The sequence below is a fragment of the Carassius carassius genome, chromosome 18, assembly GCF_963082965.1.
Source record: "Carassius carassius chromosome 18, fCarCar2.1, whole genome shotgun sequence".
NCBI lineage: Eukaryota > Metazoa > Chordata > Actinopteri > Cypriniformes > Cyprinidae > Carassius > Carassius carassius.
Genome location: NC_081772.1, coordinates 3,945,311 through 3,962,775, shown reverse-complemented (window position 1 = coordinate 3,962,775; position 17,465 = coordinate 3,945,311). Strand labels below are relative to the sequence as shown.

Sequence of the window (17,465 nt, the reverse complement as noted above, 5' to 3'; positions counted from 1 at the left end):
GTCTGCCTGGGCAGAACGAACGTGCACGGGTTTCGTTTTTACAGAAACCACATGACGCGTGTGATATAGTGTTTGTGGGCACTGAGGAGTGGGCACGTTTACTATGCAGTGCGCGTGATCGACTTGAGTCGCTTTTATGGGCGCGAGCCCTGTGTGAAGGGCTGTGCTTATATGTGGAGATGGGCACTGAGCAGTGGGCATCGTCACTACATTTATAGCACCATCGGCCGTGGCCGGGACACCAGAAATGACACCTTTTTCGGGAAATATCTGGGTAGCCGTGATAACGTTTTTTGTGTGCAGGCAAGCGGGCAACCGTACAGGCTTGCGCATTGCAAAAGATGCTGAAACAGTCACAATCCCTGGAACTGAAACAGCGGCGCTCGGGTGAGAGTACGGCCGCGGTGACTCGTACACCGGCGCTTTCCTAGGATGGCTTCGGGGCTTCCGGCCTCACCGTAATCCTCTGCTGAGGTCCCCGCGGCGCGGGGCGACAGCCGGTAGAGCAAGAACGGGGTCTCGAGCTGCGTTGCTGAAGCTGTTGTGATAACGGCTTTTGTGTGCAGGCAAGCGGGCAACTGTGCAGGCTTGCGCGTTGCAGAAAACGCTGAGACAGTCACAATTCCTGGAACTGAGACAGCGGCGGGCTTGGGTGAGAGCTCGGCCACAGCGGAACTCGTACACCGGCGCTTCGATGAAGCAGCAGGAGGCGGGGGGTGTGGCTGAGAGCTTTGCGATGCCGGTCTAGCACGACTCGCTGCAGAACCGGAGCGCTTGCCATGTCTGAGAGCGTCAGCCCTAGATGCCTCTCAGCCACCGTAGCGGAAGCCATAACTCGTCCCATGGCTTGTGCAGCGGATTTAGTAGTGAAGCACTCCTCGAATCCGCGAGACAGATAGCCTCAGGTCCCATCTCGTCCAGTTTACAGAGGAGATCACCCTGGAATATCTGCAGCCATCGTGTGTAGTGTAGACGCAGCCTGCTCAGCAGCAGAAAAGATTCGCGCGAGCAGAGATGACCTCATGCGGCAGGCTTTAGATGGCAACACCACTTTCGTCCGCCGTCCAGCAGAGGGCGGGCAAAGGTGCGTCGCTTTCGCCTGTTCCACCGGCGGAAGTGACTGGTAGTTCCTGTTTTTAGCATCATCCAGTGCGGAGAATGCTAGTGAGACGGACGAACGAGTTTGCGCTGAATATGGAGCGTTCCAAGCCTTTGCCACCTCTTCGTGAAGCTCAGGAAGAAATGAGGCGGGCTTTGAGAAGTACGCTCATCCGAAAGGAAACTACCATCCAGCCGGGAACGAGAGGGGGCGCTGGTGCAGACCACTGGAGGCCGAGACTCGTCGCGGCCAGTGTGAGCACTCGCCTCGGCTCCTTCTCGATGTCAGCTCGTTTGCTGGGCTTCTGAGCAGAAGGCGCAAGATCCTCGGAGCTCGCCCAGCCCTCACTGCCCGAAGCTAGCACAGTTGAACAGTTGAAAAGAACAGTTGGATATAATAGAATTGAAAGGATATGGGCGCCGGAACGCGCAGAATAGCTCGTCCCACTGAGATGCTATCTGACGGCGCTTGCTTCTTCGTGATCCAACGATGCGTGAGCTTCGCTGAAGAGATGAAAAATCAGGTGAGTCAGCCTTTTTGAGCTCCTTTTATAGGGTTGGGCCACACCCGTTTCGGTGGGAAGTGGCATAAAGGGCGCGAAGCATCAGCCTGCGCTCGATAGGCTGTGCAGCTGCCACAGAGCAGTCAATGAGCGAGCAAGCCGTCTCGCCTATGGCTGTGTGCTGCTGCAAATGCGCTTTACAATAATTCAAAATTAAGGATAACTTTTTGCTTCAGTATTTCGTGAAAAGAGACTTTTCCCGTAGCTTCTTAGCTAAAAGACTCAGTACGAGAGAACTCTCGTAAGAGAACTGCCAAATTTAGTATCGCAAATTTGACAAGTGAACACTGGAAGAAATTATGGAACGTATATCGATGTTTTTGTTTTGTTTGTTTGTTTTTCGTTTAAAAGTGAAAACAGAACACTTGTGTATTGAGTTTGAAACTGAAAATATAATGATAAAAGAATGAAAAAATATTTAGTGATCATGTGCAAAGATGAAGATGTAATTAACATGAACTCCCAGCAGAAGCACATTATTAAACATTTATTATTCAGGGGAGGAGACATTTACGTATAAAACAATTGTGAAATGTATTGTTTGCTGAAGCTGGTGTCATCCTGCTCACTGGGAACAATGCAAACCCTTTACACTGAGGACCGAATGGGACTGGACTCACTCTGTTGGACATACAACTAATAGATTCAAATTCATTGTTGCTTTGTTCTATACAATTCAAGAAGGCAAACTTGATGTCTCTCCAGAGTACTTCACACATGAATCTTACAGCAGTGAACCAAAGCAATGTCTGTCAGGAATATTTGTGTCCAGAGAGATCTGTTTCTTTTTCTGTTTATGTGATTCTGTATGCGGCTGCGGCAGCTGTGTCTCTTCTAACCGTGTGTGGAAACCTGCTGGTCATCATCTCTGTTAGTCACTTCAAGCAGCTCCACACACCTGCCAACATCCTCATCCTCTCTTTGGCTGTGTCCGATCTTCTGGTGGGAGTTTTTGTGATGCCATTTCACTTATCTTGGCTCATTGAATCATGTTGGATTTCTGGCCCAGTGATGTGTTCAGTTTTCAGTTTTTTTAATTTTCAGGCACCAACCGTGTCTATTCACACTGTGGCTCTAATAGCAGTTGATCGGTTTTTGGCTTTAAGCTCTCCTTTTCTTTACTCTGAAAAGATCTCACCCACTGTCACCTGCATAGCGACTCTATTTAACTGGTTGTTTTCACTCCTTTATAACTTTACTCTTCTTTACGTTAATAGCTTCACTGGTGTCATGTGTCCAGGAGAATGTCTTAATATCATAGACAAGGTTTCATCCCTCGTTGACCTCATAGTTGTATTTCTAATGCCTTGTACACTCATTATAATATTATACACTCATGTTTTTGTCATTGCTAAAAAACATGCGACTGCTATAAGATCTCTTCAGATTCACAACAGAAGAGAATCCTCCAAAAACAGAGTCAGTGACAAATCAGAGCGAAAAGCCGCATTAGCACTCGGGATTCTGGTCTTTGTGTTTCTCCTGTGTTTACTGCCATTTTATATTTTATCTTTAACAAATTTCTTAAAAGATTACTCATTTTCTAATGTTATCAACAGTGCTTTGGTTCTCGCTTACCTTAATTCTTCCATCAATCCACTTCTCTACGCTCTGTTGTACCCTTGGTTTAAGAAAAGTGTTAAGATAATTCTTACTTTAAGAGTATTGAACACAGACTCCTCTCTGATGAATGTCCTGTCATTAAACTCTTAATGAAAAAAAAACAACTGTTCTCAGTTTTCTAGTGTCTATGTTTTAGTATTTTCTAATGTTAATTTTGATCATTATTGTGCAGTAAAAATATAATTATTTATATTTTTGTTGAATAAAACCAGACATGTTATTCAAAAACCGCTTCATCATTACATGCTCAAATCAGCATTGTTTATCAAAAGTAAAAATGTTTGTTGGATGACATGAAAAAAAAAACTTTTTCAACAGATCAGTAATATATCCATAAATTTGATTCAAAATGTTAAGTCTAGATATCTGTAAAACTGATCACTCTTTTTCTTTTTAGAATATTACAAAATTAGTAATTAAATAGAAATTAATTCTAATAAAAGGCGAGTTTCATATGTTTCTTTGGTCAATTTTTTAAGCCATCATCCTCATGGTAGAACAGTTAAGATGATGAGACATAGGCCATAGCAGGGCCGAACGCCCTTGTCCTTGAAAGCTTGTCCACTTGACTCTTGATAAAATGTAAAAATTTGATGTAAATTATGACATGTATATTTAATTAGTTGTCCTTCAAAAAGTAAAAAAAAAAATGTCCTAGAATTAAATTTAAGGCAAACATCACAAATATTCTGATTAAAGTAAGACCTGATAGAGCACTGATTTCACTTTTGATTTCTCACTGCTGTGTGTGTGCACTTGGATGGATTAAATGCAGAGCACCAATTCCGAGTATGGGTAACCATACTTGGCAAATGTCACAACTTTCACTTTCATGAGGCTATTGCTTCAAAATAAAAATAGCATTTAAGCCCCAAAAAAATACAATAATTGTTTTACCTGCTCTGCAATCTTTTCTCTCCTGTGTAACATTTGATGTTTATATTAAAGGCACAATATGTACGATTTTTTTAAGTAAAATATCCCAATGTTTTGAAGAATGTTTAAATCCAGAGAAATAAGCAATTTTAACTAGTGACACGGACCGTGTCCATATTGTCTTTGTGTCTACCTTGCTCCCAACAAGAGAGTGGTCAGTGTCACAGTCCCATTTCAAATCTTCCATTTATGTCTAAATATTTTGAAAAAGTTGTGTCTACTCAATTGAGCTCCTTCCTGCAAAAAAAATGATCTGAAGAATGATCTGAAGAAAGTATGAAGAATTTCAGTGAGGTTTCAGGCCCCACCATAGCACAGAAACTGCCCTTTGTTAATTATTAAAGGCTTGCTTCTTGCGTTAGATCAAGGCTGCATCTTATTGCTAGTTTTACTTGATCTTAGTGCTGCGTTCGACACCATAGATCATGACATACTCATAGATTGATTACAAAACTATACATGTATTCAAGAGCAGGTTCTAAGATGGTTTAGATCCTATCTGTCCGATCGCTACCATTTTGTTTATTTAAATTGGGAGTCATCTCATTTATCACCAGTAAAATATGGAGTCCCACAAGGATCTGTCCTAGGTCCTCTTCTATTTTCAATATACATGTTGCTGTTGCGTTCATGGATTTCTGTTCCCTTATTTGGTCACCTTCCTTTTCTTGTTTTGGTTAATTGATTATTCCCCACCTGTCTCCAGTTCCCTCATTACCTCCTGTGTGTTTAAATACCCGGTCTGTTCAGTTCCTCCTTGTCAGTGATTGTCTATGTTAAAGCTGTTATTTGTATGTTAACGAGATATTGTATTGTGAGTGTAGTATATTGTCTGTATTCTCCTTCTATCATCAGTAAATTCCTCGTTTGATCCCAATCCTCCTCAAGCTCTTTATCTTTCGTTTAGCATACACCCCTTACTTGTAACAGAATCACGGACCAAAACAAAATAGTTTATTTAGTGGCGTTTTTTCTTTCTTTTGATTTATTTATTTTTTTCTCCCTCTCCCGGTATGGCCATTCCAGCAGTTCGTCTCCTGCTCCTGCCTGGAGCAACTGGACCGTTCGCTGGAGGACCATACCAGGGACTTTCTAGATCTGGCATGTCTTACCCACTTCCCCGACCGCTCGCTCTCTAACTTCTTCTACACCGGCCTGAGCGAGCGGTGTAAGGCACGCCTACCAGCGAACAGTCCCCGAGAGGATTTCGCCACTTTCGTGGAGTGGGTGCTGGAGAAAAATGCGGTCTTCCAGGACCCCGCTTCCGCCTTGGTCGCCTGAGCCTTCTGCTCCACCTTAGCCCTCCGGATCCTCGACGTCACCCTGGCTCTGCGGCTGCGCTGCTCTATCTTGGGCTCCTCACCCTCCGGTGCAGTCTCCGCCTGTCGGCCCCCTGGTGTCATCGGCTCATTCTCCACCATGACTCCTCCCACCGTCGACTCCACCGTGGATCTCCGTCCTGGCTGGTCACTGGAGGACCATCTGGCTCCTCCTGCTCTGGGCTCCTCCCTGGCTCCTCCCTCCATCCACTCCGCCCTGGTTCCATCCTCCTTGCTCCCTCTTCACCTGCTCCTTGCCTGCTCCTTGCCCGCCTCCAGAACCCCCACCCTCCCTCCGCTGGTATTCCTCTTGCGGTGCGAGGAGGCACCTTTCCGGGAGGGGGCGAACTGTTACGTTCATGGATTTCTGTTCCCTTATTTGGTCACCTTCCTTTTCTTGTTTTGGTTAATTGATTATTCCCCACCTGTCTCCAGTTCCCTCATTACCTCCTGTGTGTTTAAATACCCGGTCTGTTCAGTTCCTCCTCGTCCGTGATTGTCTATGTTAAAGCTGTTATTTGTATGTTAACGAGATATTGTATTGTGAGTGTAGTATATTGTCTGTATTCTCCTTCTATCTGCAGTAAACTCCTCGTTTGATCCCGATCCTCCTCAAGCTCTTTGTCTTTCGTTTAGCATACACCCCTTACTTGTAACAGTTGCCCCTTGGTGATATTTTTTGAAAATATGGGATTAGTTTTCACTGTTATGCTGATGATACTCAACTATATATCTCAACGAGACCAGATGAAACTTCTAAATTATTTAAGCTAACAGAGTGTGATAAAAATGTAAAAAGATTGGATGACCAATAATTTTCTCCTATTCAGTCACCACTTTCAAGCTACTACTAAATATTGTAGAAACTTAATTTCCTGTAAAGTTACTTTGCAATGTTTGTATCGTAAAAAGTGCTATACAAATAAACTTGAATTCAATTGAATTGAACAGTCGGTGCTGTGGTAACTGCGGGTAGTAAAAATAAAGTTCAGCAGGGGCCTTCTGGTAATGAAAATATCCAGCAGGTGCCATTTGTCTATCTCTATGATATTGTTGTGTACAAATTTTATATGACCTAAAAAGGGAATAAAGTCTTAAGGTTACGTATGTAACCCTGGTTCCTCGAAGGAACGAGACATTGCATCAAGAACGCTTTGGGGAACGCCTCCAGCGTGACATCTCTGAATAACCTTTGTAATCAGTCCAATGGATGGGCGAGACATCATAGACGGGTGACCGGCAACCAGCCTCAAAGGATGAAGCAAGCTCTGGCCAGCGATGCCGGAAGTGTGGCACTGCAACGCACGCTCATTCCTTTGAGGAACCAGGGTTACATACATAACCTTAGACGTTCTTCTTCAGGAAATAGAGCTGCATCGAGAACGCTTTGGGGAATGAGAATGCCCACGCCATCAGAATTTCAAATCTCTGCCTAGTGTGGAAGAGCACAGCTAAAGCAAGAGAAGGAGAAAGGACCCTGACAGTAATCGGGGGCAACCCGTCCAATGGCTAAACTTCAGAAGGAGTGGGTCTTGACCCCCAAGAGAGGGGAGATCAGAGGACTCGAGGCTTAGGATAGCATCCTGATCACCGCTTAGCATAAGCTTCTTCTGGCCAGAGGCCTCAGCCTCAGTGCAGCATGGAGGAAAAATGTAACCAGAGGGTTTCTGCCCACTGACTGAGAGAAGGGCCTGCATGAACTCCAGCACTGTACCAACTGGGCAGTTAACTGGGTCGAACTGGCAGTCTCCGCACCAAGAAGTGAAAAGCTTCCACTTCAAGGCATAAAGATTCCTCATTGAGGGAGCTCTGGATTGGAGAACGGTCTTAACAACCTTGGTTGAGAGACCGGAAGCTAAGAGTTCAGTAACATGTACAGACGAAGCCTCAGCCACGTCTGTAGCATGGCGTCCAGCCCAAGTGGAGCTGAATGAGTCAGAGGAAGCCAGAGGGGACAGTGCAATGTGTCTTGAGTTGCAAACAGATCCACCAGATCTGTTGGCCAGACTTGCAAACAGTCTGGCCAACCTCTCCAACTCTGCTTCATCACCTCGGTGTGAAGCCGCCATTCCCCAGGCCTCGACCCCTGCCTCGACAGGATGTCTGCTCCCATATTAAGATGCCCAGGAATGTGGACTGCTCTCAGTTAGAGGAGTTCACCCTGGGACCACACAAGGATCTGGTACACTAGTTTGTATAAATGGCATGAGTGCAGAACAACTTGGTGGTTGATGTAAGAGACCACTGGTATTTTGTCGGTTCGCAGCAACACATGGTGACCTCTTAAGTCTGGGAGAAAGTAATGTAGTGTTCAAAGCATGGCCAGCATCCTCGGGCAGATGATATGCCATGTTGGATGGTGGCCACTCCACAGATCGCAGAGAGGGTGAAATGCACACTTTTCTTGGCATTAAGTCTTAACCCAAGCTCTTTCATTTGAGCGAGAATGACACCTCGATGCCAAACCGTCATCTGCTCTGATTGAGCTAATATCAACCAATCGTCAATGTGGTTGAGTCGTGAAAGTGTGGGGTGAGAGTGCAAGGTCTGAGGAAGATCCGTATTGGTAGGCTTTTGCCCCCAAAAGCAAACGTCAGGAACTTCCAATGAAGAAGGATGGAGATAAGTGCATCTTTTTAAGAGATCGTGGCATACCAATCCTTGGAGTTGGCCTTTGCAAGTGTGCTGAACTTCAGTCCCCTAACTGAGTAGTTAAAAAAACACAGATCTAAAAAAGGACACAACACCTCATCCTTCCCTGGAACAGTGAAGTACCGGCTGTAGGACCAGGACTCTGCAACCCAAGGAGGAACCACCTTGATGGCCTCCGTCCTCAGAGAGAGTCTACTTCTGTTCCATTACCAAAGCCTGCTTGGGGCCCACCAGAACTGGATTGTGTGGCTTCTCACTACAGTATGCAGGACCCACTGAGACACATCTGGCAGTAGTTTTCACGCTTGCAAATAGTCTACTAATGGAATAATGTGTAATGCGGTGTACACCGCTCTTCCCCAGAGGGGCCTGCCCTCCGAGGTCCTAAGCCACAGCATCAGGACACTTGTATCTGAAGTCTTATAAAAACGACGGTCCTCAGACCCACGTCGTCTGCTAGGAAGACTAGACCAGAGCCTGCTTGGGGCAGGGCCCCATGAAGCACAATTGGCAGGGGCTCCTACACCACCATGTGACCTCCTAAGTGAACCAGTCTCACGAGACTGGCCTCTGGTACACCTAGAGCCACTAGCTCTGTGCCCAGAAGCAGCGGACCAGCACAAAATGACCATACTAGCTGTTCTAGAGACCTCTGTGGAGACCGCTGAACCCTGGAACACTGTCAAGGTTGGCAGATCGATCTCCTGAGGGCACTGAGGAGAGACAGGCACCATCTAATGCAGTGTACACCGCTCTTCCCCAGAGGGAGATGGCCCTCAAAAAGTCCTAGGCCTTAGCCTCAGCAGCAGCGCGACCGCAACTGCAAGATCACATGCACAGACACACTCCTCGAAGCGTGCCCGGCAAGAGTGGAGTGCTTAAATGCCAGAAAAGCACAATCAGCTCCCTGAGAGCCGACTGCACGAGCTCCACTCCTCATTAATGCTGCTTATTATAATATTAGGCATAATATGCTTTTGTAACTGGTGCTTGTGCAACTGATACTTGTGCAACTGGCGAGCTCATCGACGCCTTCCACATCAATCCGCAAACGGGCTTCCAAACTGGATCTGGTGGTTAAGGAAGAAGATAGGGACCGTCTACATTCCTTCCAGCGGATCCGAAAGCGAAACCTGCGGGCACAACCACCGCTCCGCCTCGGCGAAAGCGGGGCTGGCACCACGAGAAACGGCAATGAAGGCTCACTCCTCAAAGACAGCCTTCTGAGAGTGAATGCTCGTGCTTTTATGCTTCCTGGTCTCTGATGCCACCCGCCTATGATGTCTCGGCCATCCATTGGACTGATTACACATGTTATTCAGAGACGTCATGCTGGAGACGTTCCCCAAAGCTTTCTCGATGCAGCTCGAGTTCTTGAAGAGGAATTAGGTTTACCAGCTGACACGTTGTGACAGGGAATAACCACTAGAGGGAGACAATGTCTAATGTGGAGTTGCATGTTAAGCTCCGCTCTAATGACAGTCTGTTCACCTTTGACCTGCTCACACACAGTGCTGAAAATGAGAAACAAATGTAAAGTTCTTGCTAAAGGGATGCCTAATTAATTTTTTGTTTAGGCAGTAATTTATCTTCTTTCTTTAAAATTTTATATTTGAAAAGCTTTAGTTTTTTCCACCATGATTTATAGCAGTTTGAAATGTAAATTATGTAAATAATGTTGAATTACTTCTACTTTAGATAAAAGTGCTAAATTTACTATCGCAAATATGGCAAGTGAACATTGTGGAAAACATTATGTAAAGTACATTCATTTTTTTGTTTTGTTTGTTTGTTTTGAAAACAACACTTGTGTATTGAGTTTGTAATTGAAATATAATGATGAAAGAATGAAAAAAAAATTTGTAATTATGAGCAAAGATGAAGATGTAATTAACATGAACTCCCAGCAGAAGCACATTATTAAACATTTATTGTCGAGGGGAGGAGACATTTGCGTATATAAAAAAAATTGTAAAATGTATTGTTTGCCAAAGTTGGTGTCTTCCTGCTCACTGGGAACAATGCAAACCCTTTACACTGAGGAACGAATGGGATTGGACTCACTCTGGTGGACATACAACTAATAGATTCAAATTCATTGTTGCTTTGTTCTAAACAATTCAAGAAGGAAGACTTGATGTTTCTCCACAGTACTTCACACATGAATCTTACAGCAATGAACCAAAGCGATGTCTGTCAGGAATATTTGTGTCCAGAGAGATCTGTTTCTTTTTCTGTCTATGTGATTCTGTATGTGGCTGCAGCAGCTGTGTCTCTTCTAACCGTGTGTGGAAACCTGCTGGTCATCATCTCTGTTAGTCACTTCAAGCAGCTCCACACACCTGCGAACATCCTCATCCTCTCTTTGGCTGTGTCTGATCTTCTGGTGGGAGTTTTTGTGATGCCATTTCACTTATCTTGGCTCATTGAATCTTGTTGGATTTCTGGCCCAGTGATGTGTTCAGTTTTCAGTTTTGTGACTTTTCAGGCACCAACCGTGTCTGTTCATACTGTGGCTCTGATAGCAGTTGATCGGTTTTTGGCTTTGAGTTCTCCTTTTCTTTACTCTGAGAAGATCTCACCCACTGTCACCTGCATAGCAACTCTATTTAACTGGCTGTTTTCACTCCTTTATAACTTTACTCTTCTTTACGTTAATAACTTCACTGATGTCATGTGTCCAGGAGAATGTATTTATATCGTAGATGAGGTTTCATCCCTCGTTGACCTCATAGTTGTGTTTCTTATGCCTTGTACACTTATTATAATATTATACACGCATGTTTTTGTCATTGCTAAGAGACATGCAACTGCTATAAGAGCTCTTCAAATTCACAACAGAACAGAGTCCTCCAAAAACAGAGTCAGTGACAAATCAGAGCTAAAAGCTGCATTAGCACTCGGGATTCTGGTCTTCGTGTTTCTCCTGTGTTTACTGCCGTATTATATTTTCTCTTTAACAAATTTCTTAAAAAATGACTCATTTTCTAATCTTATCAACAGTGTTTTGGTTCTCTTTTACCTTAATTCCTCCATCAATCCACTTCTCTATGCTCTGTTGTACCCTTGGTTTAAGAAAAGTGTTAAGATAATTATTACTTTTAAAATATTGAACACAGACTCCTCTCTGATAAATGTTCTGTCATTAAACTCTTAATGAAAAATAAACATCTGTCCTCAGTATTCTGTTATTTATGTATCGGTATTTTCTAATGTAGATTTTGATCATTATTGAGCAGGAAAAATATGATTATTCATATATTTTGATGAATAAAACAAGGCATGTTTTTCAAAAACTGCTTCCTCATTACATGCACAAATCAGCATTGTTTATCAAAAGTGAAATTGTTTGTTGGATGACATAAAAAAAACTTTTTCAACAGATCAGTAATATATGCGATTAGAAATGTTAACTCTAGACATCTATGAAACTGATTACTCTTTTTCGTTTTACAATGTTACAAAATTATTAATTATTAATTAAATATAAATTAATTCTAATAAAAAGCAAGTTTCATGTGCTTCTTTGGTCAAATTTTTGGTAAAAACATGTAATATAACTTTCAAAGGGAATATTGTTGCGCTCAGATGAAGGCTGGTTGTAAGTCCAGGTGCGTGAAAACCAGTAAAATGTAGAAGAGACTGTTGATGGTTCGCACTCTGAAAAACTAGACAAAGTCTTTAACAAAAAGAATCAATCATTTTATTAGAGCAAGAGTAGACATTTCAGCCATCCAGCTATTCTCAATGCTCATAATGAATCAACAACAGACATGCAGTCAATTAGTACCCGATAGATAATCAGGAAAGTAACAGGTGCAAAGGGGGGGGCTACAGCCCAGACTCAGAGAACAAATAGAAGCACAATTCTTTTGATAGAAAAGTTAACAATATTTATCTCTAAAAAAGAATAAAGGCATTTACAGAAAACATGAATAGTTTATCTCTTCATTCATCCCTTTCGGGAAAAGGCTGTTGAGTTCAAAAATACAAAAAGATTCTCTCTGTAGCAGTTTTTTATCTACATCACCACCTCTCCTTTTAGGCAAGACTCTTTCGATGCCCAGAAATTTCAGGTCAGAAATTGCATGCTTAGCTAGTTGAAAATGTTGGGAAACAGACGAAGTTGCATCACATCTCCTGATTGCACTCAAATGTTCCAAAATTCTCGTTCGTAAAGCCCTGATAGTTTTGCCTACATACAACAATGGGCAAGGGCAGATCAAAATGTACACCACGTGAGTAGATTTACATGTAATCAAGTGCTTGATTTTATATATCTTACGTGTGTGCGGATGTGTGAAAGATTGGAGTTTAAGGTAATGTATACAGGAAGTGCAACTTTTGCATGGAAAATTACCCTGGGCATTAGAAAGAGTACCAGAAGGAGGCGTGGTTTGAGCTTCTAGAACATTTAATAATTTATCAGAGCAATCTTATTATTGTTCTGAATATCTAATGAATGTCTAGTTATTGTGGGGATGAATACTGTACATGTTTTAACGTCCTTCGGATGAGACGTTAAACCGAGGTCCTGACTCTCTGTGGTCATTAAAAATCCCAGGATATCTTTCGAAAAGATTTGCCCATTAGCCTCTGACCATCATGGCCTCCTAACGATGCCCATATCTACTGATTGGCTTCATCACTCTGTCTCCTCTCCACCAGAAAGCTGGTGTGCGGTGGGTGTTCTGGCACACTATTGCTGCCGTCGCATCATCCAGGTGGATGCTACACACTGGTGGTGGATGAGGAGATACCCCCTGACAATGTAAAGCGCTTTGAGTGCCTAGAAAAGTGCTATATAAAAAAAAATGTAATGAATTATGTTTTAGGCCATCACCCTCATGGTAGAACAGTTTAGATGATGAGACATAGGCAATAGTAGGGCCAGACATTAAAGCTGGTCCACTTGACTATTGATAAAATGTAAAAATTTGATGTAAAAGATGACATTTATATTTAATTAGTTAAGGAAAATATTGCACTTCAAAAAGTAAAAAAAAAATGTCCTAGAAATAAATTTAAGGCAAACATCACAAATATTCTGATTAAAGTAAGTCCTGATAGAGCACTGATGATGTCAGGGTTTGGCAAGGGAGGACCCAGATGCAGAATTAACAGGGGAAACGGTTTATTAACAAGCGTGAAAAACAGATGATGCACTAAGACAGTCCACAAAAGGGCAGGGCACACGACAGGAGAACAGGCTGATCAGAAGGAGATGGCTCCAGACTCTGTGGCAAAAGGAGACCTTGTAGCGACTCAAGTAGGAAGGGCCTGACCCAGTTGAAGAAACCCCTTGTAGCGCCACAATGTCTGTCAGGTCAGAAGAACCAGCGACCAGGGAGGATTCAGGAAGCAGGGCAGGAACCAACACAGACACAAAGACAAAACAGGGGAGACAAGAATTTGACAGATGAAAGTAAACTTCCAAACCAATGCCTAGGGAGAAAAGAAAACTAAAAAAGGAAAAACAAAAAGTAATACTAGAAATAACTGGAATTAACTGAAAACCAAAGGATAACAATTGGAAAAAGCTAGGAATAACTAAGTAGAACTACAAACCAAAATAAATAAAGAAAACCGCAATCTTGCTGAAAACTAGAAAGAAAATAAAAAAAAGGTGTGAAAAACCCCAAAAGGTTAAAGAACAAAAACACTAAACTACAAAGACTAGAACTAGACTACACATGGGAACAAATGAAAACTAAAAAATAAGAGGGAACCAAATAAGATGCAAAATACTGATTAAAGAGTTCAAACAAGACTAAATATCCAAGCTAGAGACTGTACACAAGGCACACACAAAAACGAACCAGCAAAGACCAGAAGGAAATGAGCACAATATAAAGGGAGCAGAGCACACAAGAATCAGGTGAACAATTAGACAAACAAAGGACTAAACAAGGGGGCGTGGTGATTAGAAACAAGGAGGCAGGACAAGGGGAGCACACGGCCAACATAAACAAAGACACAACCATGTGCTCAGGCACAAAATGAACAGACACATTAAACAAAGATAGGACAGACAAGACTGTCAGGGCAGGATCCTGACAGATGAGGCTATTGCTTCAGAATAAATAGCATTTACGCCAAAAAAAAAATTTGTTTAACCTGCTGTGCAATTTTTTCTCTCCTGTGTAACATTACACGTTTATATTAAAGGCACAATATGTAAGATTTTTTTTAAATTAAAATATCCCAATTGTTTCAAAGAAGGTTTAAATCCAGAGAAATAAGCAATTTTACCTAGTGACATGGACCGTGTCCATATTGTCTTTGTGTCTACCTTGCTCCCAACAAGAGAGTGGTCAGTGTCACAGTCGGTGCTGTGGTAACTGGGGATAGTAAAAATACAGTTCAGCAGGGGTATTCTAGTAATGGCAATATCCAGCTGGTGCCAGTGACAGGATCTGGAATGTCGCCAGGACACTCGATGGCAGGGTTTGGCTGAGAAGAACGTGTTTGAGATTAACAGGTCATGTCACGAACAAAGCTCTAACAGTCTCTGTCCATTTTTGTTAAGCTTGCCGATAGCAAAGTGGCCAATACAACAGGGCCAGGAGTTGTAATCGTTAAATCCTGTGTTCTGTGGTAGGGATCTCTTTGATGGTGGTCTCAAGCTCTTCATAAAATCCGTCCTTTGACTCTGAGGAGCAGAGTGTAGGAGCATAGATGCTCAGCATGTTAACTGGACCTGAAGAGGTAGAGAGTTGGAGAGAAAAGATTCTCGGCGTACCTTCATAAGGCGGCTCAATTGAGGACAGCATGGAGTTCCTCACTGCAAATCCAACGCTGTGTATTCGAGGCTCCTTAGGCTCCTTTACCTGCCAGAAGAACGTGTCGACCTGTTCTCTAAGGTTGCCGTTGGAAGGGAGCCCGGTCTCCTGAAGAGCAGCAATGTCAAAGTTCAGTCATGTCAGCTCACGGTTGATAATGGCTGTCTTCCTGGCATTGACAACCTGGTGTAGTTCATTAAAGTGGCCAGGGCATATGGCTCTGACATTCCAGCTTACCAGCCGCAGGGCTGGCTGTTTATTTTTATTTCCTTCTTATTTTGCCTCGTGCAGGTTTTGCAGTCTGCTTAATGGTCGTTTCCCTAATCTCCAAGCATCCGTTGAAGCAGAAAAACTGTGGCGGGTCAGCACCTTACTGAATGGGGGCTGCCCAGCTTAAGGCAGGCGTTAGCTGACCAGTGGTACATGATGATCCCTCCCACCATCAGAGACAACCCGCCATGCCCGAGCTTACGCCAATCTGCTCTGGGCTTATAACTCATAACTGCTGTCTCCCGTGTTGTGTTCACGCTGGAACAGCTAAACTGGAGTGACCTCTCCAGGGCCCAAGCCTGAGAAAAATGTATGGAGATCCTGGGATGCCCAGTCGTCGAGATCCTTCTCTTGGCCTTACCGATGGAGTCCAAAGGAATGCAGAGCAGTACATTTGGCACCAGCTTGGCTGCAGGAGCTGCCAGAGCAGTGCGTGAATGCAGACATCTGCTCCACTTCTGATTTGTGGGTTTCTCCCCCACCCCCAGCCATTGGATCAGTCCATGATCTCCTCCGCCATTTAGCTGTTGGCTGCCAAAAGCAGCTCATCCACCTAGTGGTGCAGTGTGAACACCACCCCCTCACATGGTTTAGCACACCAGCTGAGGTGGTTTACCGGGGTGTGGCACATGGAGCCAACATGTGAGAGATTTAGGAGATGGATGAGGACCAGTGTTGCCCATCCACCCTACCAGGTAGGGTGCAGCTGCCAGACAGCAAAGGTACTACCTCTGTCCAAACCCCCTACACCCCATGTCAAGAAAACCATGTGTTCCCCCTGTTTCACATACAAGGCTTAAGCCTATAGTCCCAGACTAAAATGCATGACTGGGCTGTTTTACCTGAAAGAAACTTGCACTGACTGATCTTAAAATATGTCAGTGCCATTGTTTTGTCTCAAGATGCATATGATTAATGTTATTTTCTAAGGCAATGTTATTTAAAAAATACTTAAATGTCCTAATTGAACTATGGCCTAATCCTGGCTTTACCAAAACCCTGTCTGTGAAACTAGGCCTAAATGTGTTTAAAAGTGAAAGTGACATGACATTCAGCCAAGTATGGTGACCCATACTCAGAATTCGTGCTCTGCATTTAACCCATCCAAAGTGCACACACACAGCAGGGAACACACACACTGTGAACACACACCCGGAGTAGTGGGCAGCCATTTATGCTGCGGCGCCCGGGGAGCAGTTGGGGGTTCGGTGCCTTGCTCAAGGGCACCTCAGTTGTGGTATTGCCGGCCCAAGACTCAAAATAACAACCTTAGGGTTAGGAGTCACACTCTCTAACCACTAGGCCACGACTTCCCCCTTAAATGTTATACTGTATCTATGATGTTATGTGTTCATTTCAGTAATTAAGTTATTTAAACATGTTTAAAAGCTTTGTGTTTCTGCCGGTGAGCAAACACAGAAATCTGTTTTATATCCTCGTTATTGTTGGTGAATCCAGATTATAAAAAATGAGGGAGTGCTGTCCATCAAAGGGTTTCCTCTTCAGGAACTCGAGCTGCGTCGAGAACGTTTGGGGAACGCGTCCAGCGTGACGTCTCTGAATAATGTGTATAATCAGTCCAAAGGAAGGGCGAGACGTCATAGGCGGGGAATGTCAGAGACCAGGAAGCATAATGCATGAGCGGCAAAACCGGAAATCAGCCTTGTGTCTTCAGCAAGCGCTCTGTGTGTGTGTGTCAGTCACTATCTGTTTGTGAGTCTTATTTAGTGTCGTTTGTCCACTGATAAACTCCATTGTCAAAGCTTCATTCAAGAGAAGTTTTGGGTGAGAGCAGGCAGCGTTCAGGCTGTGTGTTTTCCCTGCCAAAAAAAAAAAAAAAGGTAGGTACACACGCAGCTCGTGTGTTGTCTGCTTGAGAGTGAAGCGCGCAGTGTCAGCTCTCGAGGGAGTTGACGGCTGCGATGCGAGCCTTTGCTTCACTCTCAGAAGGCTCTCTTTAAGGAAAGAGCTTTCACTGGCATTTCTCTCGGTGCCAGCCCCGCTTTTGTCGATGAAAAAAATGGAGCGGTGGTTGTGCTCGCGTGATTCGCTTTCGGATCTGCTGGAAGGAATGTAAGACGGGTCTTTTCAAGTCCCTAACTTCTTTCTTAGCCACCAGATCCGGCGCCCCTCTCGGGGGTTCGGAAGCCCGCGTTTGCGGTACTTTCTCCCCGATGAGAGGGCGCCGGGCACGCTCCGAGGAGTGTGTCCGTGCATGCGAT

At 43.9% G+C, this 17,465-nt stretch overlaps 2 protein-coding genes across 2 annotated transcripts; both read left to right on the top strand.

Annotated features, from left to right (window-relative positions):
- The first annotated feature begins 2,098 nt into the window (after window positions 1-2,098).
- Window positions 2,099-3,374, top strand: LOC132091787 (trace amine-associated receptor 13c-like). The gene has a single exon (XM_059497892.1). The coding sequence runs from the start codon at window positions 2,355-2,357 to the stop codon at window positions 3,372-3,374; it is 1,020 nt and encodes a 339-aa protein (XP_059353875.1). The 5' UTR covers window positions 2,099-2,354.
- Window positions 3,375-10,028: 6,654 nt separating this feature from the next.
- LOC132091785 (trace amine-associated receptor 7e-like) lies at window positions 10,029-11,348 on the top strand. Its single transcript, XM_059497891.1, has one exon. It carries the CDS (start codon window positions 10,329-10,331, stop codon window positions 11,346-11,348), a length of 1,020 nt encoding a protein of 339 aa, XP_059353874.1. The 5' UTR covers window positions 10,029-10,328.
- Window positions 11,349-17,465: the final 6,117 nt, after the last annotated feature.

Coding starts and splice junctions, on each gene's coding strand:
- LOC132091787 (XM_059497892.1), top strand. CDS start 2,355: ATGTCTCTCCAGAGTACTTCACACATGAATCTTACAGCAGTGAACCAA.
- LOC132091785 (XM_059497891.1), top strand. CDS start 10,329: ATGTTTCTCCACAGTACTTCACACATGAATCTTACAGCAATGAACCAA.